Raw genomic sequence first — 27,791 nt, forward strand, 5'->3', positions numbered from 1 at the left:
AGGCTTGGGTATTTTTCTCACAGCCAGGCCGGGTTTAAGGTTTTGGAGGAAGGACGCCCACAGTTGTCACGTGCTGCCATTTTGTGTCGAGTATCAGCTGTCACATGCAGAGTCCTGCTGCAGTCGGGAGGGTCTGTGGGTTCTGTCCACCTTTGCTCTTAGCACCGCAGAGCCCGCAGTTCTGGAGCCGGAGTTCGGTTCTCTGGCGCTCGCCTGCAGCGGGGACTCTTCCGGTCCAGGAGCCGGTGGCCGTCTTCACGTGCACCCATGGGCACGCTGCGTCTCCCCCAAATAGCTGTGTGCCCCTTTTATTTATTCTTATTTACTTCCAGGACATTCCAAGGGGCCACAGGTGAAAATAGAGTAAAAGGAATAGTGTAACAGAATGAGACAGGGGCGGGGGGCACAGGAAGGAGAGGGTCGGAAGGGGGCCACGGTGAGAAAAAGGTCAAGAAACTGAGCGGGTTCACACTGTGTGTTGTTCTTGTGTGGAAATGTGTAAGGACATTCGGAAACTTACCGAGCGCGACATCCTAGAATTAATAAGGTTATGGCAGTAGAAACACTTATCTTTCTAACAGAAAACCCACAGGACTTACAAGAGCCACTCACCTTCCGTTAGGGTGCACAATTAAAGCATGATAAACTAATACTTATATAATTATCAAGCCAACAATTATTTTTTTTATTGTCAGTGACCTAAATGTGTCACGAATGGTTCAGTGACACCACCACCACCACACACACACACACACACACACACACACAGAGGGTATCTACAGGCTAAATCCAATCCATTAAAGTGACACATCTACTAGTCCTTACCTATTTGACCAACTGCCGCAGAGCACGGAGACATTTTATGATAGGCCACTCTATTATTTTTAAACAAGTGCTTCTGAACAAAGCAATTAGATTCTAGCAGGGAAAAAAAATCACAGGTGCAATTAGGTTGGCTCAAACAAAGAAGCTTCATCCCAATTTCCCAGTTTTCTCAGACAGTAGCTCTGTTTAATTATACCGTAAAAAGTGTGAAAGCAAAAAAAAAAGTGTAAAGTTCCCTTTTCCACCCCTTTTCATTAATATTGGTAACCGAGGGCAAGGGAAACTTGCTCCAACAATTCCTCCTGGTTGTCCAGTATTTGAATTAACCAGGGCGGGCCTGCGCGCCTCAGCGTGCATTTACCTTCGGTCTCCACGAGGTGGCGCCTTCGCGGCAGGCGGGGGCGTTTCTCATCTGGGGATTCCTCCTGCCCCGATCGTGGGGGACCCACAGTGAGACGGTTTCGCCGCAGTTTACATGTCACTACCGTGAATTTGCAAGCACGCCCCTTGGGAGAAGACCGGGTGGGAGCAGTTCTCGAGACGCTGCGGGCGCCCCGCGCCGAGCAGCCTCGGGACACCTGCGCGCGGCCGAGACGCCAAGTGGCTCCCAAGCCGCGACCCCCGAGCAGCTGCCGCGCGCAGGGCAGGGGCTGTGGCAGGGGGGGTGACGGCCAGGCTGCAGTGGGCGGGGGGGGAAACACCCCGAACCCGAAACGGGCATGTGTCCTACGAGGGCTAGCACTGTCCTGCATCCCTCCGTGGGGTTCCATGGTGTAATGGTTAGCACTCTGGACTCTGAATCCAGCGATCCGAGTTCAAATCTCGGTGGAACCTGTAGCTTTTTAGGTGTTTTTTTTCTTCCCATCCTGCAGGTTTCTGCCTTAGGGATGATGGTTGGCAGCTAGTCCTTGGATCACAGGAACCCAGAGTGGTTCCCAGACGCTGGACCGGGACCCCGTTCCCGTCAGCCCCACGGGCTTCCTGCGTTAAGTCCAGGGCTAGGATCATCCCTCCTCCTTGTCGAATTTCTCACGTAATTGGTATTTCCGAGCCTTTGGAGTCAGTTGGGCTAAATTTTTCTGTTGCTCTACTGCTTTGTTCTGAGATGGAGCAAACTCACTTCATATATGCACAAAAGGATCCGGCAAAGCTGAGGGATCTCTATCTCTATAGCGAGTGCCTTGCTAGGGTTTTCGGCTGTGAGGGAGGAACTGCTGATGGATGTGATACTGTTCGGGCCAGAGACACTGAGACTTGGAAGTGCGTGTGAAGGAGGAGGACCAGCAGTTGTAGGTCCTTGTAGAGATTTGCAAGCATCTAGTATTTAAATTAAGGAGTTTCTTGATCTTGACCTCTCTCAGGTATGAGAAGCTGATGAGAACCTGATCAGGCCAGTCAACATCTTGGAGCATTTTCTTAGAGCTTGGGGAGAGCCTTGAAATTGGGCATTCCAGTGACAATAATCTGTACCTAGAACTGCTGCCTAGGATATAAACATGTTCCACAGAAAGAGTTTCAGATCATATCCTAGGATGTCACTGTAATTGTTTTATCTTCAGAAAAGAAAGATTTCTATTATAGAGAGTACTTTTTCTAACAAATTGTGAAGTTACAGCACCCTCCAGAAGTTAAGTCCATATGCTTTCCTTGGTTTCATCTTACCCATTTGTCTTTCTAAAAGTTGTATATTTTAATTTCAGTTACAGAGCACCTGATAAGCAACCTTATGGCTCTTTTACACACACACACACACACACACACACACACACACACACACACAGCTAAAAATAATTTTCTCTTGTTGCAGGAAGCCGCCTGTCATTCATTCTTGCGGCATTCATCCATTTGTGACAGCCTCAGTGATCCTGTGTGTCTGTGTATCTCATCCATCCATCCACCTTTCTTTGTCCGTAACTGAGTCATTGCGAATGACAACGTTATCCTTGAGTGAGTTTCAGGCAGAGAGTGCTCGAGCACCAATCCATTCACCAGTGTCCCCTTTCCTCCAACTGTGTCCCCAGTTTCCCTGACCCTTGCCAGCCTGCCTCTGTAGGAAACACCTTTTTCCTCTTGGCACTGTGTTTACAGTACTGTTTCGTCAGAAACTTTACCATTTTTCAGTACCTCCTCCTCCCGAGACACCTTCCTTTCACCAGAGTTCCACCTTTCCTGTCCTTGCTTGCATTTTTACTTTAAAGTCTTCTACAGAGACGAGTCCTCTTGGTGTTACTGTTCTTTTCCTGTTTTCTTCTAAGGATTTTGACCTCTTGATCTTGTGTTACCATTTTTTTCCATAGACATTTTGCATTCCGGTTTGATTTTGTGCCATTTTGGCCTGGAGAATCGTATTGCTGTCTTCCCTGGAATTTTATCTTCAGTTTCCTCACTATCACAGTCTTCCTCATCATATTCTATGGGAAAAAGGATTCTAATCATGTGAAGAGTATTCGAGATGAAAAACCCCCTTGTGAGAAGAGATAATTGGTCCCACTTACAAGCCTGACTCTCACATAGATAGCTGACTTAGTTTTCCAAAGTAAATTTCATTCAAAATTCTGAACAGTGATATTAATTGTTTAAGTAAATTAGACTCAGGCCTAGTGATAGTAATAAATAGATGTTTGGTCTCTGATCTTAATGTTGTAGACCAAGAAAGAAACACCAGGGTAAGTTAATTGATACACGTAAGTATACCTCATTACGTTTCAGCAACACTATAATTTCACAGCAAATGTCGTAGAAGCAGCAGTAGCAAGAAAAAACAATAATCCCATCAAAAATGGGGCGAAGAGATGAATAGACACTTGTCTGAAGACTGACAGATAGCCAGTAGATAGGTAGACTTATAAAGATATATATGTACATAATGTATGTGAAAAGTGTTCATCATCACTTAATGTCATTGAAATACAAATCAAAACAACAGTAAGATAAAAAAAAAATCTCATACTAGAGAAAATGCCTTAGATTAAAAAAAAAAAAAAGACTGGAAACAACCAGTGTTGGCAGGTATGCTGTGAAAAAGGACCTTCATTCACTGCTGGGAGGATTGTCTGGAAAACAATACGGAGGTTCTTCAAAAAAACAAGAACCAAGTTCCCATGTGACCCAGCGCTTCCACTTTCTGACATCTACCTCTAAAATAGAAAAACATGACTTTGGGGGTATAGTGCCACCAGCAGGTCAATCTGCACCTGTGAGGTGAGTGCATCATAAACCTGATGACGCCTTCAGAATTTCAGATATCCCAAAATTGCTGCTGTGCCTTTGGCCAGACCCCAAAATCTTGGGGCAAAGTTTACCAAAAGAGTAAATGGCCAGGGGTCGGAGTGATAGCACAGCAGGTAGGGCGGCCAATCTGGGTTCGATCCCCAGCATCCCATATGGTCCCCCAAGCACCCCAGGAGTAATTCCTGAGTGCAAAGCCAGGAGTAACCCCTGAGCACTGCTGGGTGTGACCTCAAAAAGAAAAAAAAAGTAAATGGCCAAAAGTTAGGTATGTGGGAGACACAACCACAAACCACCTCTGGCTCAGCTATATAATTGGAGGCATGGCCTCTCTGGTTCCTGATCGAACTGCTTAATGGCCATGATCCCAGAGACTCAGAAACAAATCTCGAAACCCAGTGACTTTTGGCAGAAATGCGTCCGGTCCCTGCAGTAGGTTACTGGCGCTGGGCCACCAAAATGGGAATAGGTTTCCTTGCCTTGGCTGTTTCCCGTGGTGGCCTGGTGGTCGCCATCCTCCAGAGGCCACTGGACAGTCAGGCTTGGGCCCACAGTGATGAGACACAAGGGGCCTCATGGGATGGGGGTGGAGCCATCCCTTTTCTCTCAGTCCCAACAAGACTCCGAGTCACCGCCCACGAATGGCCTCCCTGGCTCCTGATCAAGCTTCTTAACAGCCATGATCCTAGAGACTCAGAAACAAATCTCAAAACCCAGTGGCTTTTGGCAGAAATGCGTCTGGTCCCAGCATTAGGTTACTGGCACTGGGCCACCCCAGCTGGGAATAGGTTTCGTAGCTTGGCCAGTTCCCCCTGGTGGCCCAATGGCCGCCATCCTCCAGAGGCCACTAGACAGTCAGGTTTAGGCCCTCAGTGACGAGATACGCAAGGCCTCAGGGGATGGGGGTGGAGCCGGCCCTTTCCTCCCCATCCCAACGAGACCCTGAGTCGCTGCCCATGAGCGGCCTCTCTGGCTCCTGATTAAGCTGCTTAACGGCCATGATCCCAGAGACTCAGAGCAAATCTCAGAACCCAGCAGGTTGGGGCAGAAATCCCTCCAGATTTAATTGTTAAAATTTCAGAATTTCAAAATTGTGCGGCCACTACTGCAGCCACGCGACATCATATGTTATTCATAATCATCAATAGAAAACAAATTGTCTACTGTTGCCTTTTTGGAAGATCTGAGTGTTGGGGTAAAATCCCAAATAATAATGGTGGGTCTGGTGTCAAAATATTGAATGTGATCAAAGTAGAGAGAGAGTAATGTGGAAATCATCTGCCCCACAGGTAGGGGGAGGGTGTGGGATGGGAGTGTACTGGGGGTTTTGGTGGTGGAGAATGGGCACTGGTGAAGGGACGGATGTTTCATTGCATGACCAAGACTTAAGCCCGAAAGCTTTGTAACTGCTCTCACAGTGATTCAATAAATAAAATTACACAAAATGAAAAAAATCATGACTTTGAAGAGAGAAATGCATATTTCTGTTCGTTAGGCCACTAAGTACAACTGCCAGTATATGGAAACAACCCAAACGTCCAATGACAGATGACTAGATCAAGCTGTCACATATCCACAGAATGGAATATTATACAGCTCTAAGAAAAAGTGGAATGAAAATGAAACAATGAAGTTTACTTTAATGTGGACGGGATTGGAAAGTACAGTCTTAAGCAAAATAAGTCAGATGAGGAAGCACCAATACCAGCTGATCTCATTTTCTGTGAAGTATCTGAAAAGAAACAAGATTTTAGATGGCATCAAAGAACGACGAACCCCTGACACCTTGGAGTACAAAACAGATTACAGCAATGGGGGAAGAGGGAGGAAGGAAGATTGGACCAGAGGTGGTAAGGTGGCAGGGTGGCAGGAACTTTGTGCATCTGCATCATAAACTTTAACATTATCTTAACCATGTTGCCTAAACAAGAATAAAACACGTTTAATGTTAAGGGCACCTCCCTTGCCGATGTCTCCTGCTCAGTCTTCTTCCCTGGGGCCGTCAGGAGGGACCTTGCAGGGGTGGGCGGTTGGTGTTTGCCTTCCTGCTCTCACAGCCCGAGAGTCATCTTTACTGTGACAGTCATCTTTGCTGTGGGAGTAAGTGTGTGGGTGGAAAATGAGACCTTTGGAGAGAGCCAGAGGGCTCCGCTTGGAGTAGATCTTCCAGCTACATGGATAGAGATGCATTATGTATCTCATGTAGTCGTGGCCGAGTGGTTAAGGCGATGGACTAGAAATCCATTGGGGTTTCCCCGCGCAGGTTCGAATCCTGCCGACTACGATGCCTTTTGATTGCCCGCACACACCTCCTGACTCATCAGGCTGCTTGATGCACCCCGCCTTTGCAAACCTTCCCCAACCAGCCTAATCGCATGCCCCCTAATGCTTTGAGAGCCCATCTCCCCACAGTGCTCTTGCTCCTTTTCCTCCCCAACAACACCCACCCTCGCCTGGCCCCTTTTCTCTATGGCCTGGGAAGGCGGCCTTTCCTACACCAAAAGCTGGACAGCAGCTTGGACTGTCCTCGTCACCTGCTCCTCTCCAGGCCTGGACACCCTCCTGGGTGAGGAAACCCAGCAAAGCTGAGCTCAGATTCAAGTGCTCTGCTTGCCAAGTCTTCTGTGCACATTGGGTCTGTCTGATCAAGGGACCCAGGAGAGACATGCAGGAAGAGCCATTTTCTTTTTTCTTTCTTTTTTTTTTTTTCAAATGAGTTGAAAATAATGGTGGGTCTGGTGTCAAACTATTGAATGTGATCAAAGTAGGGAGAGAGTAATGTGGAAATCATCTGCCCCCAAGGTAGGGGGAGGGTGTGGGATGGGAGTATACTGGGGGTTTTGGTGGTGGAGAATGGGCACTGGTGAAAGGACGGGTGTTTCATTGTATGACCGAGACTTAAGCCCAAAAGCTTTGTAACTGCTTTCACAGTGATTCAATAAATTTCATCATCCTGTTATTCGGCGATTGCCTCGAGCAGGCCCCAGTAACGTCTCTTTCATCCTAGCCCTGAGATTATATTCAAGGCTCTTTAGGAGAATGAGACCTATCATTGTTAGTGGTATTTGGCATATTTGGTACGCCACGGGGAGTTTGCCAGACTCTGCCCTGTGGGCAGGCTACATTCGATAGCCTGCAAGTTTGTCCAAAGTAGGAATGAGATAATAAGATGTCATAAAAAGATGTCCTGATAAGATGTCACGCGGCCGCAAATGCGGCCGCTCGGTTCCGGGGGCTGGATTTTATAGTCTCTGAGTCTTGGCCGTTGATGGGATTACACGGCACCAGGGGGCCAGGTGGTGGGTGTGACCCCCGCCTACTGGAATTTGGAGGATCTGGGTGGAAGATTCTCGACTCCAATCCGAGTAGGCTTGGAGATCTCGGCCCCGGAACCCACGTGGCTTTGTCCCTCTGCCAGTACCTTCATGTGTGCGGAGAGTGGTCTCAGCATGGTGGTGGCTGGTCCTGGAGGTCTTCGGCTGCCGGAGCCCTGGTCAGGGCGGGGAGGAAAGCTCAACCTGCTCCCCTCCAACGGGCCCCGGTGAGGAACAGATTCAATAAATAAAATTATAAAAAAATGAAAAAAAGAGAAAAGAAAAACATGACTTTGAAGAGATAAATGCACATTTCTGTTCATTACACCACTAAGTACAACTGCCAGTATATGGAAACAACCCAAACGTCCAATGACAGATGACTAGATCAAGCTGTCACATATCCACAGAATGGAATATTATACAGCTCTAAGAAAAAGTGGAATGAAAATGAAACAGTGACGTTTACTTTAATGTGGATGGGATTGGAAAGTACAGGCCTAAGCAAAATAAGTCAGATGAGGAAGCACCAATACCAGTTGATCTCACTTTCTGTGAAGTATCTGAAACGAAACAAGATTTTAGATGGTATCAAACAATGAGAACCCCTGACACCTTGGAGTACAAAACAGATTACAGAAATGGGGGAAGAGGGAGGAAGGAAGATTGGACCAGAGGTGGTAAGGTGGCAGGGTGGCAGAAACTTTGTGCATCTGCATCATAAACTTTAACATTATCTTAACCATGTTGCCTAAACAAGAATAAAACACGTTTAATGTTAAGGGCACCTCCCTTGCCGATGTCTCCTGCTCAGTCTTCTTCCCTGGGGCCGTCAGGAGGGACCTTGCAGGGGTGGGCAGTTGGTGTTTGCCTTCCTGCTCTCACAGCCCGAGAGTCATCTTTACTGTGACAGTTGGGAGTAAATGTGTGGGTGGAAAATGAGACCTTTGGAGAGAGCCGAAGGGCTCCGCTTGGAGTAGATCTTCCAGCTACACGGATAGAGATGCATTATGTATCTCATGTAGTCGTGGCCGAGTGGTTAAGGCGATGGACTAGAAATCCATTGGGGTTTCCCCGCGCAGGTTCGAATCCTGCCGACTACGATGCCTTTTGATTGTCCGCACACACCTCCTGACTCATCAGGCTGCTTGATGCACCCCGCCTTTGCAGGTCTTCCCCAGCCAGCCTAATCGCATGCCCATCCCCACACAGTGCTCTTGAGAGCCCATCCCCACACAGTGCTCTTGCTCCTTTTCCTCCCCAACAACACCACCTTCGCCTGGCCCCTCTTATGGCCTGCTAGGAACACGGCTTTTCCTACACCGGAAGCCGGACAGCAGCTTGGACTCTCCTTGTCCAACTGTGCCCTTGTCACCTGCTCCTCTCCAGGCCTGGACACCCTCCTGGGCAAGAAAACCCAGGAAAGCTGAGCTCAGATTCAAGTGCTCTGCTTGCCAACTCTCCTGTGCACATTGGGTCTGTGTGAACAAGGGCTGGGGCCCAGGAGAGACATGCAGGAAGAGCCATTTTCTTTGTGATGCGGTCCCAGAGGCAGGGATGACGTCACACGGGTGGGCTGGTTCTGGAGCCCAGGGTGCTGGAGAGAGAGGGACTGAAAGGTTTAAGGGTTTATCTTATTCCAGACACAGAAATTAGACCCAAAGTCCCATCGCGGAACAAGATAAGCGGAACTCTCTGAGATCTTGGACTCCAGGCTCGGCGGACCCAGGGACGGAGCTACTCTGCTTGCTCCCACCAACCACAGGTGACAAAGGGATTCTAATCAGGAGCCCCACCCTACCCTGCCCTGTCTGCTTCCATCAACCACCCAGGGATCGAATTGCACACAGGAGACCCACCCTACCCAGATAAATACCCCACTGGCAGACTTCCACTCTCGACACTACTTCCACTACCCAGCCGTCGCCACACTCCAGGACACTTTCTGGACCCGCGCGGCCGCAAAGCGGCCTTGCGACACATCATAAGACATTAAATACCCATCTTCCAGAATTGTCGTACCGTATTTGATAGGGTTCAAATATGGTAACACCTACAAGGGTGATTAGAGTTCGCCCCAGAAGCCTCTATCCCTCTCGGAAAGACTGGCAAGCTACCGAGAGTATTCCGCCCGCACGGAAGAGCCTGGCAAGCTATCCGTAGTGTATTCGATATGCCAAAACCAGTAACTACAACTGATCTCATTCACCTGACCCTGAAGGCTTCACTGACATGGCAGCACTGAGAAGGATGAGAAAGGAGAGGCTGACAAAATCTCAAGGCCGACCGAGGCTGCCACAACGAAGGAAGACAAAAATGATCGTCTGTACTTTCAATGCACGTACGCTAGCATCAGATGCATCCATCGAGGACCTGATGGTACAAGCGCGAATGATCAAGTACGACATCATTGGTCTGACCGAGACAAGAAGGCACGAATCTCACCATGCCATTTTCGACACTGGAGAAGAATTGTTCCTCAGAACATGCGATAAAAGAGGTGTTGGAGGCGTCGGTGTCCTTGTCAACACAAACTTGGCCAAGAGCATTGATTCATTCGAATGCCTAACAACCAGAATCGGATGTTTACATTTGAATAGATGTGGCTCACTGCCTGCAGTTTCTATCTTCGTTGTCTATGCACCAACATCTCATTATGATGAAAGAGAAATCGAGAAGTTCTACATGGAGCTAGAGAAGTTCTATAAAGAAGACCACACCTTCTACAAGATCATTGTGGGTGATTTTAATGCCAAGATAGGACCGAGAAGATCAGCTGAAGAACTTCACATTGGGACCCATGGCCTAGAATGGAACGAACCGGGTGAGAGACTGTCTGAGTTCATCATGTCGACCAAGACCATTCATGGTAACTCACAGTTCCAGAAGGCAGAATCTAAACGATGGACATGGGAGTCTCCCGGTGGACGATTCCACAACGAAATAGACCACATCATATTCAATCGACTGTTTTGCCTGACTGATGTCGCTGTTGTCCCAAAATTTCGAATGGGATCGGACCACCATCTCCTTCGTGCAAAATTCTACTTCACAGAGCGGGGAGAAAGGGCTGCAAAGTTCAAAAAGAGAACTCACAGAATGACCACCAACTGGGAACTCTTTGGTACTATTGCGGCAACATGGGAAGATGCCATTGTTGACAACATTGACGAGGAATACGATCGACTGGTTCAGCACCTCCATGAATGTGCGAGGAACGCCAAGAGAGAGACAGCCACAAAAAATCGCCTATCTTCGAAAACTCTTGAGCTAATTTGCCAGCGTGGTTTGGCGCATGCCTCAGGCAACCGCAAGCTAACCTCCGAGCTTGCAAAGCAGTGCAGAGATGCGATCAAGGAAGACCGCAAAGAGAGAAGAGCAGAAGTACTGGTAGATGCGGCAGAAGCCGGGAAAAGTATTCGTAACGCCCGCCTGTCCTTCGCCAACTACAAGACCAAGGTGACTGCCCTCCGACGTCCTGATGGATCCATCACATCCTCCAGAATGGCAATGGAGAAGATTATCCATGACTTCTACTCAAATCTCTTCGATAGCCATGTCCACTTGCCAACATACCAAATTCCACAGGATGGATATGTCGTTCCCGACGTTCTCCCTTCCGAAATCCGACACGCCATTTTGTCGGTAAAGAAACAAACAGCACCGGCCCAGACAAGGTCAGACCTGAACACCTGAAGAACCTGCTGTCAGTACTCATCAATACACTGGCTCGGCTCTTCACTCGCTACCTGTCTGAATGCAAGGTTCCGTCCCAATGGAAAACTAGCAGGACCGTACTACTGTTCAAGAAGGGAGACATCCATGACATTGGCAACTATCGCCCGATCTGCCTATTGTCTGTCATCTACAAGTTGTTCACTCGAGTCATCCTAAATAGGATTGGCAGAACACTAGATGAAGGACAACCATGCGAGCAAGCAGGGTTCCGCAAAGGATTCAGCACCATCGACCATATCCACACGATAACCAAGCTCATTGAGGTTTCTCGGGAGTTCAAGATGCCGCTCTGTTTAACGTTCATTGATTTAAAGAAGGCCTTTGATTCTGTTGAGACGGAAGCGGTCATTGAAGCCCTAGCCAATCAGGGCATTCAAGCCCAATACATCAGGATCCTCCGTGAGCTGTATTGCGGATTCACTACCAGGATCTCACCATTCTACAAAGAAGTGATTGTTGATGTCAAGAGAGGGGTGCGGCAGGGTGATACCATTCCACCGAAACTCTTCAGTGCCACCCTCGAGAACATCATGCAACGACTGGAATGGGAAGGAATGGGAGTGAAGATAGATGGTCGGCAACTACACCACCTCCGCTTTGCTGAGGACATTGTTTTAATAACACCAAACATCAGCCAAGCGGCACAAATGCTGGCCGACTTTGACCGTGAGTGTGGAAAGGTAGGACTACAGCTGAATCTTACGAAGACAATGTTTATGAGAAACAGCCTCGTTCCTGACGCCCCATTTGCTCTCAACAGAACGACCATCTCCGAATGCAACAGCTATGTGTACCTAGGTCGAGAGGTCAACATGACAAATGACCTGGCACCCGAGCTGCGCAGGAGGAAGAGAGCGGCTTGGAACACCTTCAAGAACATCGAAGAAATAGCTAAGAGGACGAAGAACCTCCGGCTCCGGGCACATCTCTTTGATTCCACTGTTCTTCCTGCATTAACATATGCCTCAGAGACTTGGGCCCTACGCAAACAAGATGAGAACACTATTCAGGTCTCCCAAAGAAGAATAGAAAGAGCTATGCTTGGAATATCACGTTTCACTCAAATGAGAGAAAGAATCCGGAGTTCGGACATCCGTCGATGATCAAGAATCAGGGACGCTGTCTCATTTGCCAAGGTGTCGAAAATCAGATGGGCTGGTCACGTAATGAGATTTAAAGACGACCGCTGGACTAGAGCTGTTACCGACTGGATTCCACGGGATGTCAAAAGACCACGTGGCCGCCCACCTACCAGATGTTCAGACTTCTTCGTCAAGATCATGAACGATCGGTTTGAGGCCCTTCATGTTCCCGGAGCGAACAGATGCCATTGGGCTACACTAGCACGCGACAGGGACAGATGGAGACATTACTGGCGCCCACTCGAGCAAATCGATGACTAACGGGAAGTTAAATGATTAAGTGATCCCATCGCGTGATTGCGCTAATGTGGGAATCTAATGTATTAAAGTGATGTACATAAGATTAAAAAAAAAAGACTGGAAACAACCAGTGTTGGCAGGTATGCTGTGAAAAAGGACCCTCATTCACTGCTGGGAGGATTGTCTGGAAAACAGTACAGAGGTTCTTCAAGAAAACAAGAACCGAGTTCCCATGTGACACAGTACTTCCACTTTCTGACATCTACATCTAAAATAGAAAAATATGACTTTGGGGGTATGGTGCCACCAGCAGATCAATCTCTACCTATAAGGCGAGTGCATCATAAGCCTGATAGCACCTTTAGACTTTCAGATACCCCAAAATTCCTGCTGTGCCTTTGGTCAGACCCCAAAATCTTGGGGCAAAGTTTACCAAGAGAGTAAACGGCCAGGGGCCGGAGCGATTGCACAGCGGGTAGGGCGTTTGCCTTGCAAGTGGCCGACCAGGGTTCGATCCCCAGCATCCCATATGGTCCCCCAAACACTGCCAGGAGTAAGAGTGCAAAGCCAGGAGTAACCCCTGAGCACTGCTGGGTGTAACCCCAAAAAGCAAAAAGCAAAAAAAAAAAGTAAACGGCCAAAAGTTAGACATGTGGGAGACACACCCACAAACCAACTCTGGCTCAGCTATATAATTGGAGGCATGGCCTCTCTGGTTCCTGATTGAATTGCTTAATGGCCATGATCCCAGAGACTCAGAGACAAATCTCAAAACCCAATGGCTTTTGGCAGAAATGTGTCAGGTCCCTGCAGTAGGTTACCGGCGCTGGGCCTCCCCAGGTGGGAAAGGGTTTCGAGCCTTGCCTGTTCCCCCAGTGGCCCGGTGGTCGCCATCCTCCAGAGGCCAGTAGACAGTCAGGTTTGGGCCCACAGTGACAAGACACGCAGGGCCTCACGGGATGGGGGTGGAGCCGGCCCTTTCCTCCCCATCCCAGCAAGACCCCGAGTCGCCACCCACGAACAGCCTCTCTGGCTCCTGATCAAACTGCGTAATGGCCATGATCCCAGAGACTCAGAAACAAATCTCGAAACCCAGTGGCTTTTGACAGAAATGTGTCCAGACCCCACAGTAGGTTACAGTCACAGGGCCACCCCAGGGGGGAAAGGGTGCTGTCCCTCCGCCTGCTCCCCCTTGGCAGCTTGGTGGCCGCCATCCTCTGATCCCAGAGACTCAGAACAAATCTCAGAACCCAGCAGGTTTGGGTAGAAATCCCTCCAGATTTAGTTGTTAAAATTTCGGAATTTCAAAATCGTGTGGCCACTACTGCAGCCACGCGACATCATATGTCATTCATAACCAGAAATGGAAAACAAATTGTCTACTGTTGCCTTTTTGACAGATCTGAGTGTTAGGGTAAAATCCCAAATAATAATGGTGGGTCTGGTGTCAAAATATTGAATGTGATCAAAATAGAGAGAGAGTAATATGGAAATCATCTGCCCCCCAGGTAGGGGGAGGGTGTGGGATGGGAGTATATTGGGCATTCCGAGATTTGTTCCTGAGTCTCTGGGATCATGACTGTTAAGCCGTCAGGAGGAACCTCTGCAGGGGTGGGCGGTTGGTGTTTGCCTTCCTGCTCTCACAACCCGAGAGTCATCTTTACTGTGACAGTTGGGAGTAAGTGTGTGGGTGGAAAATGAGACCTTTGGAGAGAGCCGAAGGGCTCCGCTTGGAATAGATCTTCCAGCTACATGGATAGAGATGCATTATGTATCTTATGTAGTCGTGGCCGAGTGGTTAAGGCGATGGACTAGAAATCCATTGGGGTTTCCCCGCGCAGGTTCAAATCCTGCCGACTACGATGCCTTTTGATTGTCCGCACACACCTCCTGACTCATCAGGCTGCTTGATGCACCCCGCCTTTGCAAACCTTCCCCAACCAGCCTAATCGCATGCCCCCTAATCTTTTGAGAGCCCATCTCCCCACAGTGCTCTTGCTCCTTTTCCTCCCCAACAACACCAACCTTGCCTGGTCCCTCTTCTCTGTGGCCTGGGAAGGCGGCCTCTCCTACACCAGAAGCTGAACAGCAGCTTGGACTGTCCTCGTCCAACTGTGTCCTTGTCACCTGCTCCTCTCCAGGCCTGGACACCCTCCTGGGTGAGGAAACCCAGGAAAGCTGAGCTCAGATTCAAGTGCTCTGCTTGCCAACTCTCCTGTGCACACTGGGTCTGTGTGAACAAGGGCCCTGGGGCCCAGGAGAGACATGCAGGAAGAGCCATTTCCTTTGTGATGCGGTTCCAGAGGCAGGGCAGGGGTGACATCACACAGGTGGCTGGTTCTGGAGCCCAGGGTGCTGGAGAGAGAGGGACTGAAAGGTTTAAGAGTTTATCTTTTTTTTTTTTTTCTTTTTTTTTTTAATAATTTATTTATTTATTGAATCACTGTGGGAAAAGTTACAGAGCTTTCGGGTTTAGGTCTCAGTCATGTAGATACCGAACACATTTCCCTTTACCAATACTCATTTTTAACCCCGAACCCCAATAGACCCCCACCTCCCACCCCTCCCAATTCTTGTGAGGCAGATGAGTTCTAGTTAATACTCTATCTACTTTGACTAGATAGATTATTTCGATAGAAGATGCACAATTATTGTTAAGAGTTTACGACCCCCCCCCAATCAGACATGCTGAAACAGCGTTGTGAAATGATTTGCTTTCTACAACTTGGTTTAAGAATAAAATGATGTCGCGCGGCCGCGATAGCGGCCGCGCGGTTTTGAATTTCTGCTATTTTACTTATTGACCCTGGAAGAATTTCTATTAAAAGTTAGCTAGTTAAGAGATTGGTTTCTGTGTCCTGGAGTCGTGACCGTGCCGGAGAGCCGCTCGTGGGGGGCAGCTGGCGACCTCGGTGGGGCGTGGGGGACGGCCCACAAAGCCCCCCTTCCCATGAGGTCCCCGCTGCTCCCCCCCCCCCCCCCCCCCCCCCCCCCCCCCGAGCCCGGCTCAAACCCGCTTTCCACAAGGCTCCCGTGCGGCCGCCATCTTTCTTTCCAGAGAGGAGCGGGCGGGCTGGTCAACGCCCTTCCCCCTCCGGGCAGGCTTGGTGGCGCGGATCAACACAAGTCCATTTGCTTTTCTGCTCCAAGCGGCTGGTTCTCTGTGCTAAGTCCTTGTGCCTCCGGGGCCGTGGCCGTGCCGGAGAGCCGCTCGTGGGGGGCAGCTGGCGACCCCGGTAAGAGTTTATCTTATTCCAGACACAGAAATTAGACCCAAAGTCCCATCGCGTGATTGCCAAGTGTGTGCTAATGTGAGAATCTAACGTATTAAAGGGATGTACATGGGGGCCAGAGCGATAGCACAGCAGGTAGGACATTGGCCTTGCACGCGGCCGACCTGGGTTAGATCCCTGGCCTCCCATATGGTCTCCTAAGCACCGCCAGGAGTAATTCCTGAGTGCAGAGCCAGGAATAACCCCTGAGCATCGCTTGGTGTGACCCAAAAAGAAAAAAAAAAAAGGATGTAGGTAAGCGAGTGCCTTGCTAGGAATTTGTTCCTGGGAGAACTATTACCACTAGCTCAGTGGAGTTAGTCCTCACTCTTGCAGAGATTTCAAACTTATGTTTAGCACTTTATGCTGAAATGCTTCTGGTAATTCTTCATGGTGGGCCTCCTGGTCGGTAAATCTAGGCCCACTTTGAACAACGTGCAGTGAGAGCCAGGAGAAGCCCGAGTTGGAGTGAGACGCTCCCGGCGGGGTCAGCCCTCACGCCCGCGTGCAGGCCCACAGGCCTGGGCTCTGTTCACTAAGACTTGGACTCCGCCAAGGTGAACTTGATCTTCTGCAAAACTCATCACTTTTCCTTTACTCGCATCTAGCGCAGTGATGGTTTTGGCTGTGAGAAACTTAGAGACCTCTAGAATGTCAAAGCTGAGGACATGTTTCAGGCCCTTCTGGGAAAACACAGTTGAGGGTGGGTGTTGTTGGGGAGGAAAAGGAGCAGGAGCACTGTGTGAGGATGGACTCCCAAAGGACTAGGGGACGTGTGACTAGGCTGGTTGGGGAAGGTTTGCAAAGGCGGGGTGCATCAAGCAGCCTGATGAGTCAGGAGGTGTGTGCGGGCAATTAAAAGGCATCGTAGTCGGCAGGATTCGAACCTGCGCGGGGAAACCCCAATGGATTTCTAGTCCATCGCCTTAACCACTCGGCCACGACTACATGAGATACATAATGCATCTCTATCCATGTAGCTGGAAGATCTACTCCAGGTGCCCAGTTAGGAGCTCACTTTTCTTCCTGGTGGGCTCAGGGGACCATGTGGGGTCCCAGGAACTCAAACCCGGGTCAGCCATTTGCAGTGGCAGGCACCCTTCTCGCTGTACTTGCTCCCACCTCTGACACCATTTTCACTATCATCATCACCCCGTTGTTCATCAATTTGCTCGAGCAGGTGCCAGTAACGCCTCCATTTGTTCCTGTCATGTGCTAGTGTAGTCCAGTGACATATTGAGGGCTCTTTCAGGGTCAGGGGAATGAGGACCATCATTGTTACCATTTTTGGCATATCAAGTACGCCATGGGTAGCTTGCCAGGCTCTGCGTGCATGTGGGATATTCTCAGTAGCTTACTGGCTCTCCAAGAGGGATGGAGTCTTTTGGGGCAGCCTCTAATCACCTTTACAGGTGTTCCAGGTCAGGCATATATGCAGCCAGGAGACTCTCGGTAGCCTGCCAGGTTCTCTGAGAGTGAGAACTAGAGAATAAGAGGTTGCGCGGCCGCATTCGTGAGCTTGGGAGCTTGGTTTTATAGTCTCTGCATGGCCGTTGATGGGGTTGGTTACACGGCAGTTGGTGGGTGTGACTGCCTAGCGACTGGAAGATGGGGGATCTGGTTGGAGGAGGCCCAGTCAGGAACTGAGCAGGCTTGGAGATCTCAGCCCCAGGTCCCACACACCTGGGTTCCTCTGCCGGTTCCTTCACGCGTGAGGCTCGCCTGAGCATGTGGAGAGTGGTCTCAGCATGGCCGTGGCTGGGTCCCAGGGGTCTCAGCTGCCGGGGCTCTTCTTCTGCTCGGGGCGGGGAGGGAAACTCAACCCGCCCCCCTCTAAGAGGCCCCGGTAAGGACAGTCAGGCGCGGGGGCAGGAGACTCTGCTGCGTTGCTCTCTTGGGAGCTGGGTATTTTAAAGCTGACATCACTTTAAATGATTTAAACATGGGATAGCATGTGTGTCCTTTCGTCTCTTTCTGTTTTGGGCACCAACTTAAAAGTCTCAATAAAGTAGAGGAGTAGTTAATTCCTTATTTATTTATTTATTGCTTTTTGGGTCACACCCGGTGATGCACAGGAGTTACTCCTGGTTCATGGACTCAGGAATGACTCCTGGCGGTGCTTAGAGACCGTATGGGATGCTGGGAATCGAACCTAGGTCGGCTAGGTGCAAGGCAAACGCCCTACCCGCTGTGCTATTGTTCCAGCCCCTAATTCCTTATTTCTTGCCCCCCCCCCCCCCCGTAGGGGACAGAAATAAGCACAAACGCTGTTCAGGAGCCCCATCTGAGGAGCTGCCACAGCCACTCCTGGCGCTGTGGAGGATGGGGGCGGGGCAGGTAGTTCCAGAGTCTGAACCGGGATCAGCCGCACATCTGACCCCTCTCTCAGGCTCCTCCAATTTAAACAGTTTTTTGGGGCCTGGAGCGATAGCACAGCGGGTAGGGAGTTTGCTTTGCACGCGGCCGACTGGGGTTCAATTCCCAGCATCCCATATGGTCCCCTGAGCACTGCTAGGAGTAATTCCTGAGTACATGAGCCAGGAGTAACCCCTGTGCATTGCCGGGTGTGACCCAAAAAGCTAAAAAAAAAAAAAAAAAGTTTAAAAAATAAAAAGTCTTTTGGTTTCCCAGTGCCCTATCTGTTAGTTTAGCAGCGATAGACATAGTTTTTGTTTTGTTTTGTTTTGTTTGTTTGTTTGTTGGGCCACATCCGGTAATGCTGGGGGAGGGTAGGGGTGGTTCCACCTGGCTCTTCACTCAACGAATCACTCTAGGCAGGTAGTGCTCGGGGTGCTTGTCAGGCAAGTGCCTTGCGCACTGGACTATCACTCCAGCCCCCAGTGACAGAACATCCTAAGTAAAATGCTATTTGTAATGTATCAATGACTCTGCCCCTCTCGGAGAGTCCGGCAAGCTACTGAGAGTATCTCACCCGCATGGCAAAGCCTGGCAAGCTCCCCGTGACGTATTCCATATGCCAAACACAGTAACAAGTCTCACAGTGTTACTGGGTCCGCTCGAGCAAAATCGATAAACAACGGGAGGACAGTGACAGTGACAATGACTTGAAATACAAAATTTTTTTGGGGGGGAGGGGAGGGTGTTGGTGGTGGATGGGTTGGACCAACCAGTGGTGGTCAGGGCTTATCCCTGGCTCTGTGCTCGGGGATCACTCCACGCAGTGCTCGCGGGCCTTTTTGTGGTGCCAGGGATCAAATCCAGGTCCGCCCTGTACACGGCCAGCACCTTGCCTGCTGCAGCTCAGCGAGCGCCGTGTCCGAGTGGCCAGGCGAGGACTCAGAGTGCCCCGCCCTGCCTCCGTCCTGCAGGCCTCCTAGCTCAGTGGGCAGCGGCGAGCATCGCACTTCAGCTGCCTCTCAGCAGAGACCTTAGAGCACAGGGAGGCAGTGGGGGGGGGGGGGGTCGGGGGAGTTGAAAAGGCGAAGAAAACAAGAGTGTCAGCCCCACCAGCACCCCAGATGTGCCCTGGGAGGAACTCACGTCTGACAGGAACTGGCCTGACTGCTCTGACCAGTCGGCTGGCTTCTGCTTCCTGGCTAAGGTGAGTGACTCACTGTGCCACAGATGCGGCTTTGCTCCTAATTGTCAGTTAGTGATGCTGAAACGTACCCACGTCATCAGGTTCCGGGACGTCAAGGAGATTTGGCCGTGTAGAGGGTCCTCAATTATTATTATTTTTTAATGTTTTTCCCATTTTTTATCATTTTATTTATTGAATCACCATGAGAGCAGTTACAAAGCTTTCGGGTTTAAGTCTCGGTCATACAATGAAACACCCGTCCCTTCACCAGTGCTCATTCTCCACCACCAAAAACCCCAGTATACCGCCATCCCACAACTTCCCCCCTACCTGTGGGGCAGATGATTTCCAAATCACTCTCTCTATACTTTGATCACATCATGCTGCTCATGACAGTTTGACAGTACTTATTTTTCACCACTAAGAACCCCAGTATACCCCCTCCCATCCCTCCCAATGCCTGTGAGGCAGATGATTCCTACTTAACTCTCTCTGCTTTGATAACATTCATTATTTCGACAAAAGATGCACCGTTATTGTTTAAAATTTCCCCCCCAACAATCAATTGCTGAAAAAGCATTGTGAAGTAATTTGTTTTCTATAGCTGGTTATGAGAACCATATGATTTGGGATTTCTGATATTTTACTAGATGAGTCTGGAGGTATGCCAAGAGTCAGATCATTACGAGATTGGTTTCTGTGTGTCTGGTGTCATAGCCGTGCCAGAGAGCCACTCATGGGGGGGGCAACTCGTGGCCTCGGTAGGGCGTGAAGGACGAGTGTGTGTGTGAGTTTATAACTCTTCCATCATCAGTTTATCTTTCACCCACATCGACTGTAGATTCTTGAAAGTGGTGATGGGTGCATGCATCAGTAACCATCGGATAACGTTCGCTTGGCGCAACTTTGTCCTCATTCGAGGATTCTGTACAGGCCGGTCCTTAATCCTGTGGCCCAGACAGCGTGGCTGAGCCTGGTGTGCCCCTTCTTGTCAAATTTCTCGTCTCTTCCAGTGCCCCAGGTGCTTCTTGAAACGCACCCTCGATGCGCTCGTGGCTGTGGACGGGTACCCTCAGGTAATCCCTCACTGGCGACAGCCTGACCTTCCTTCTTCTCCGGAGCCATTGTGCCGGGCTCAGAAAAACAAATTCTTCATCATTTTCTGACCGTTGAGTAGTGTAAAGAAAAAATGACCAGCTCTATTTTGTGATCCCGGGGAAAGCTTATAAAGGTTGTGAGCTTAGCCCCATGCTAAGTTCCTTCCCGCCTGGGGGTTACTTTTCCTTTCCTTTTCACTTTCCAATAAACCTATTGCAAAAAAGAAAAAGACTTGAGGTTGCTATAGAAACGGGGGATGGGGAGGCGATGTGGATGGGACCCCTTGGGGAGCTAGACTGAAGAATGCTGGGGAGCTCAGCCTCAGTGAGTGCGGTTTGTCTCATGCGTTGCAGCTGTCGCACCTCTGGGCAAGAAAAGGACGCTTCGAACTTCTCATCAGAGGGTGCAGGCAAGCTCAGAACATGTGCAGGGAATTGCCTGGCTTCGCGCTGACTCAGCAGAGCCCGGACATGTCCCGGCTCCCAAATCCTTCCTAGGGGCTTGGCTAGAACCTCCCCTTTCCCGAGAGAGTATTTTGCTGGGCCCTTGGTGTGAAAGGCTGACCCACTAGTCATCTTGATTCAGCGCAGATGGTTAGAAAGGGGGAGGATGGAGGGAAATAATGAAGAATGGTTGAGAATCCGCTGTCCTTGGGTTATCGGAAGGACTTGGATAAGTGGATTAGAACCAAGAGAGAAAAATGCAGGAATTATCTCTGTGGAGCAGAGTGGCGCAGCGGAAGCGTGCTGGGCCCATAACCCAGAGGTCGATGGATCGAAACCATCCTCTGCTAGCTTTATTCCTTCTTGGCCAGGAGGTTTTTCCTTCTTTCTACACCAGGAAAAATGCCCACAGAAACAAAATTGTCTCCCGGTGCTGTTAATACTAGCCTCTTCTAATTGTAACTTAAGCCCAGCTATTTTCTCAAGGGTTGGCTTCTGGTTCCTTATACACATCATAGAGAGATGTCACTTGCCACCTGAAAGGAGCATTTTCTTTAGAACAATTTGTTACTTTGGAAGACAAATGGAAAGAAGGAGGACCAAAGATTCTTTAAAATGTATAAGGCGAAAAAAAAATTACAAAACTGAAAATAGAGATAAGATCATACTAAGAGTCAGAAGAGAATTTAACACAACAGGCATCCCTCAAGAAAAAAAGCAATAGTTCTCTGGGCAGGGCTTTGGACCCCCACCCAGGTTTGATCCCCAGCATCCCATATGGTCCTCTGAGGACCACCAGGAGTAATTCCTGAGTGCAGAGCCTGGACATGCTGGGTGGTGTGGACCCCAAACAGAACAAGACCACAACCGAAAAGAACAAGAAAAATAGAAGAAAATCCATGAGGATATGAAAGTTTCAAACAATAATACGAAAGTTTCCTGGGGCTGAGAGGTGAAGGCACTTGCCTTGCATGCAGTAGACCCCCATTCGATCCCTGGATCAACACCTCAAACAACCCAAACTACAATTCCTAAATTTGACCTAACTTACATATAGATAACACCACCCTAACTTCTGAGGACGAACTTCATATTCAAGCACAGGGGGAAACTTTGAGAAAGAGACTGTTGCTTTGCCAACTGCAGAGCAAGTTATCAGAGTTCTAACACTTGTAAGAAATAAAAGCATAGCGGGTTTGAGTCCTTTATCCCTCTCGGAGAGCCCAGCAAGCTACCGAGAGTATTCCGCCCACATGGCAAAGCCTGGCAAGCTCCCCCAAGACTTATTCAATATGCCAAAAACAGTAACAACAAGTCTCACAATGGAGACGTTACTGGTGCCCGCTTGAGCAAATCGATGAACAACGGGAGGACAGTGCTACAGTGCTACATTTTGCAGGGCGTGGAAAATTGTAATGTTTCTGAGGTAAATATGCGTGTAAGTTGAAGACGTGAGCTAGGCCTGAAGAGGGAGTATTTTTCATGCCTGAGTACCATTTGATCTCCAGTACCATTTTTTCTCCCCCACCATCTCCACCCAGCAGCCCCCAGACACTCAGCTGGGAGTATTGGGTGTCACCCCAAAGCCAGAGAAATAAAAATACCATGAGTAAGAATTTGTACTGGATTGAAAAAATTAACATTAAGGTTTGCTTGTGTCTCACTCTGTTTCTTGGTTACCTTATATCCACTCCGGAGAAGCCTGGATTCTCTCTCACTTATTTCTCTCTTTCTCTGCCCTTACATTTTTCTAAATGAAATTTAATAAAAACTACTATTCAAAAAAAAAAGATTGGGGCTGGAGTGATAGCACAGCGGATAGGGCGTTTGCCTTGCACACGGCCAACCCAGGTTCGATTCCCAGCATCCCATATGGTCCCCCAAGCACGGCCAGGAGTAATTCCTGAGTGCATGAACCAGGAGTAACCCCTGTGCATTGCTGGGTGTGACCCAAAAAAGCAAAAAATAATAATAATAATAATAATAAAATAAATAAAAGATTATCATCCAAAAGAATTCACATGAAATTATGATATGCCTCAAAGATGTGCTTAGATGTTTCAACTTGCATTAAAATAACAAAGTTGAACCATAGTGTTAGATATTAACCCTAAGTGCTTCGGTCTTCACAGGTGAATTGTTCCTTTTCCTCCTCCCAGAGAAGCTTGTCATGCCCTTGCTAACATCCGAATTTAGTTAAAGTCTATCTTTAACCTTTCCTTTGTGTTGAATATTAACCCTAAGTGCTTTAGTCTTCAGTAGTGAAGGGTTTTCTCCTCCAAAGAAGCTTAACTTGCTCTTGCTGGCATCCCTGATTTACTTAGTCTATCTTTAACCTTTCCTTTGTATTTTCCCTCTCATTGTCACAGTTCCCCAAGTCAGTCTTGATGACTTATAAGTCAAAACTTTCCGGTAATTCTGAACTTTGTATTTGAACTGCCTTGTATTGGAAGAGCTGTGTATTGGTACCTGCTTTTCTTTTCCCCTGGAGCCTTTTTCATATTTTATTATAGAGTAATGTTCTTTAGTTAAACACAGAAAGATCATTAATGCTATGCTCCCAATATTTGGGAGTTGATTGACTGAAATATGTCTACTCCTGGGCATACTTACTTGGTCATAATTACTTGACTCAGACTTCAGTTTCTGTAGTTCCTAACACTGCAAAAAAGAAGTCCCACCATGAGATTGGGATAAACCTGGGGTGAGTGGCAAAGCTACCCAGCATCGAAACGGGACATTCTAGAAAGTATAAATGCGGGGTCTTGATGCAAACTGTTACAACCTAAGAGATAGGACCCTCATGGGGAAGGACAAGCTGAACTGGCCTGAGAACTTAGTCTGGGATTTACAGTAAAAGCCTTGCTTGCTCCCAGCCCAGAAAACTAAATGTTGGGATCTTTGTCTCTTATCCAGATACCTGCAAGTATGATAACTTAGACAACTAGAGGAAAAGACAAAAGCAATGTAGATGTCCCTGGGAGAGAGAGAGTCTCCTTGAGTTAATCTCCCCAAGAGAATTTCCTCCTCCAAATGTTTATCTGTGTAAATGATCAATCACACCTATTGATGTCGGTGGACCCCACAGGTGACTTATGTGAAGTGGGGAGGAGAAAGACGGTCACTTTCTCCCCATCCACCTCTGCCACCCGGGACCCAGGGTTACTGGGTTCTTGTCTCGCCTCGCAGAAAGGAATTTCAGGAGTAGACAAGCAGTGAAATAAATAGATTTTATTTGGAGGATTTTTAGGTATGGAGTGAGAGAGTAACGTACTCAAGAGAGAACACGGGCTTCTCCAAGGGCAGAGAGAGAGAGCCCCTACACACATCCTAGCATTAGACATGAAAGCATGAAAGTACACATCTCAAGAGGGGAGATGCGGGCACCACATGTGCTCGGCCACGTGGGCGCAAGCAGCACATGGGCTCGGGCAGGATATACACGCCCTTCCTTGGTTCAAGGTGGCCTTTATTGGGTTTCTCCAGCCTGCCCCCACGTGGGACCTCTTCCCAGGTAAAAGTCCGTTGCAAAGGAGGTTACCAGGGAGGTCCAAAAAGAGGAACTTCGTGGAGAGGAGGCCTATATCCTCAGGGTCCGCTGCAGATGGTCTTATCAGGCCCTTGTTTTCTGTATCCACAAGGTGGGTCATTCCTAGAATTCTTCCATGAAACTTTGTTTCATTGCAAAGGGACTTTCCCTTTCTACCTGCCTACATCACTATGTCCTTACCTTGACCCCCTTCAGATGCTCTGTAAGGATGCCAGCAGCTTTGCATTAAAGGGGTGTGTAAACTCACACAAATTGGGGGCTCGGCACCCACAGCGGCGGTGGCTCTATCTCTCCCGCCGCCTGCGTTCGGTAGTCTCACCCTTCTACCACCCCGGAGAGGTCGATGGCGATGGTCAGGCGGGGGAAGGAACGAGGGCCAGGCTGGTTGGTATTAGTCGTAGTTTATTCTGATTCTTTCCTCTTCTCCCCTTGTCTCTCTATCTCTCCCCCCTTTTGCCCAATCTACTGTCCCTATATCTCCCTCCAAGAGCAATTGGGGAAGATAATTACATAGGTGTGGTCACAATCAATAGGGGTGGAGATCAACAGGGGTAGAAATCTTAGCCTCAGGGAAGACCGCTCCTAGGACGATCCTTCCTCAGCAGGAGGACCCACCCTAGAGCAGAATTCCATGGGCGTGCCTCTCCTCTCCTTGTCCGACAAGCATATAAAATATTATATAAATCATTTTGTATGGATACAGTAAGAAATATCTTAAACTTATAGAATTGCTCTCCTAGGGCCATCTCGATCTCAGACTACGGTGCTCAGGCCAGATAGTCTTTCCCACCCCTAGCAGGATCCTAGTCTTGTCGTTACCTTGGATCATGACAGCATTTGTCCATGATCAAACTCTTAACTTATAGTTAAGAATCGTGGCACTTTGGCCTGGCCCATTTCGCTGCCAGGGTAGCTCACCGCTTGCCCTGGGTCCATTCAGTCCCTCGTCGGGACCCTGCTTTTGGGGTGTTAGGAACTATGGGCAACTGAGGCTTAAGTCGAGAAAGATGCCCGGGAGTGAATAATATTCAAGGCCAATCAAATCCTAAGTTACAAAGCATAATGTTAACGTTCTTTCTGTATCTATACAAAAAGGATATTACTTTAAAGTAAACTGTTCATAAGGCATAAGGAGAGGAGAAAGGCAATATTTCACTCATACATATAAAATCATAGATTTCTGGGAAACTGATCTTACAAATTAACAAAGTCTGATTAAGGGGAAAGCTGATTAACTGGGTGGGAGAGCATAGGGAAGATTGTTTACAGATAAACACAATGGAAGTGGAAGTGCTTCAGGAGCACCGTGATGGGTGTAACCAGATTAAACCTAACCTTCTTGAAGGACAAAGCAATGTTACCCAACAAAGGGGCCATTTTCACCATCGGTCTGTGGCCCCTGTCCCTGTCTCTCCACTGGGGAGGGTTGGAAACAGCTCTCACCGGATGCACACGGGCGGCCTTGGGCCATCACAGCACCCCGCACTACTTTGTGAATTCACACCTTAGGACCAACCACTCTGAAAGCAGGAGATCCGAACTACAACCCCCAACTTAAAAATGTACCTGTGGAGGAGACAGGCTGTGGGGTGGGAGGATTTGGGGAGTCACTGATGGAGAGAAGTTGATTCTGGGGACTGGAGAGGCCTTGGAAAATTGTATACCTGAAACCCAGCAATAACTTTGTGAATCACGGAGGCTAAATTTAAAAACAAATTAAAAAAAAAAAGAAGAGAATTGAGCAGCATGATCTAATGGTTCATTAGAAAATCATCAGCAAATAGGGGACCAGAGACATAGTATAACAGGTACTACGACGCCAGGTTCAACCTTCGACATCCCATATGATCCCCTGAGCATACTACCAGGAATGATTCCTGAGTGCAGAGTCAGGAGTAACCCCTGAGCATTGCCAAGTATGGCCCAAAAGACAAACAAAACAAAACAAAAGAAAACAAATAAAAGGAGAGTAATATGCAAACATCCAAAGAAATTCCAAATTTACTGTTTGGTCCTTGGGTTTTGGGCCACACCCCAGTGATGCTCAGAGCTTACTCCTGTTACAGGGTCCTTACTCAGAGATCAATCCTGGCAGTACTTAGGGGGCCAGGTGGGGTACAGGGGATCGAACCTAACTCAACTGCGTGCAAGGCAAGTGTTTCAAAAGCATCAATTCCCTGAACTGAAATTCTCTCTGAGGACTGGAGAGATAGGACAGAGGTTTAGGTGCTTGCCTGGAATGCAGCCAACCCCATTTTGCCGTCCATCGCCACATACGGTTCTCTTGAGCATCACAGGAGTGATCGATCCATGAGGACAGAGCCAGGAGTAAGTCCTGAGCACAGCCAAGTGTGACCTCAAAACCAAGAAGGAAAAAAGAAAAATTTTATCTGAAAAGAAAAAAAAAATTGCTAAGCCCTTGGATTAAAGGCTCCAGGGAAGGAGATCCCCTTCGGAACTCAAGTGAGAAGCGCAGAGCCAGTTTTATACTCAGGTCCTGGGTTCCCCATTTGCAGAGACCAGTTCCACACGTGAGAACGCAAAAGCAAAGGAACCTCTATTGCTAGCTCGACTAGGGTCCGAGTCTCATCCAAAGCAGTGGAGTCTTGACAAGGACCCCAACCCAAGTTGCAGGGAACATGATCTGGCATATGGTTACCTAAGCAATGTTGGGCAGTTTTCCCAAGAATTGCTACGAAGCAGTCACAAGTCTGTACGCTAATTGGTCACGCCCCCACGCTGTGCCCAGAGATATCCTACTTATCGCAGGACTGGCTAGAGGTGTCCAGGGGATTTCCAGCTTTGGTCAAGGACAGTGTCAGGGAATTCTTTGGGGGGAAACAGGAACTTAGGCCTACTGCTTGTTTTGCTGAAGTGCAGCCTGTCATGGTGCATATGAGGCTCTTTCTCGGCCTCACACCAGGAAGAAGGCCTTGGTGGTTAACGTCACCGATAGCAAGTGGCCCCATCAGTCACACTTCCCGGCCAGTGGCTGTGTGCTGGGACTCACTTTGTGCCCAGAACTCATCAAACCTCCTTTTCAGTCTCTCTCTCTCCAGCACCCTGAACTCCAGAACCGGCCCACCTGTGTGACATCATCCCTGCCTTTGGGACCGCATCACAAAGAAAATGGCTCTTCCTGCATGTCCCTCCTGGGCCCCAGGGCCCTTGTTCAGACAGACCCACCCGGTGTGCCCGGACCACTTGGCAAGCAGAGCACTTGAATCTGAGCTCAGCTTTCCTGGGTTTCCTCGCCCAGGAGGGCGTCCAGGCCTGGAGAGGAGCAGGTGATAAGGGCACAGTTGGACGAAGAGAGTCCAAGCTGCTGTCCGGCTTCTGGTGTAGGAAAGGCCGCGTTCCCAACAGGGCATAAGAGAGGCCAGGGGAGGGTGGGTGTTGT

General features: G+C 48.8%; 1 protein-coding gene and 6 non-coding genes across 7 annotated transcripts in view; 6 read left to right on the forward strand and 1 right to left on the reverse strand.

The window, feature by feature from the left end:
• The window catches only part of LOC130040153 (uncharacterized), a 249,284-nt gene that overhangs the window by 143,774 nt on the left and 77,719 nt on the right, over nucleotides 1–27,791 (forward strand). The window contains exon 5 of the mRNA XM_056132168.1: nucleotides 2,390–2,409. Coding sequence (XP_055988143.1) covers nucleotides 2,390–2,409 — 20 coding nt within the window. The remainder of the gene's footprint in view (nucleotides 1–2,389; nucleotides 2,410–27,791) is intronic.
• TRNAQ-CUG (transfer RNA glutamine (anticodon CUG)) lies at nucleotides 1,588–1,659 on the forward strand. The gene has a single exon. It is a non-coding gene; the product is annotated as a tRNA-Gln (tRNA).
• Nucleotides 6,256–6,337, forward strand: TRNAS-AGA (transfer RNA serine (anticodon AGA)). The gene has a single exon. It is a non-coding gene; the product is annotated as a tRNA-Ser (tRNA).
• TRNAS-AGA (transfer RNA serine (anticodon AGA)) lies at nucleotides 8,389–8,470 on the forward strand. The gene has a single exon. It is a non-coding gene; the product is annotated as a tRNA-Ser (tRNA).
• Nucleotides 14,268–14,349, forward strand: TRNAS-AGA (transfer RNA serine (anticodon AGA)). The gene has a single exon. It is a non-coding gene; the product is annotated as a tRNA-Ser (tRNA).
• On the reverse strand, nucleotides 16,626–16,707 carry TRNAS-AGA (transfer RNA serine (anticodon AGA)). Its single transcript has one exon. It is a non-coding gene; the product is annotated as a tRNA-Ser (tRNA).
• On the forward strand, nucleotides 21,120–21,191 carry TRNAM-CAU (transfer RNA methionine (anticodon CAU)). Its single transcript has one exon. It is a non-coding gene; the product is annotated as a tRNA-Met (tRNA).

The sequence above is a fragment of the Sorex fumeus genome, unplaced genomic scaffold (assembly GCF_029834395.1).
Source record: "Sorex fumeus unplaced genomic scaffold, SorFum_2.1 ptg000094l, whole genome shotgun sequence".
Taxonomy (NCBI): Eukaryota; Metazoa; Chordata; class Mammalia; order Eulipotyphla; family Soricidae; genus Sorex; species Sorex fumeus.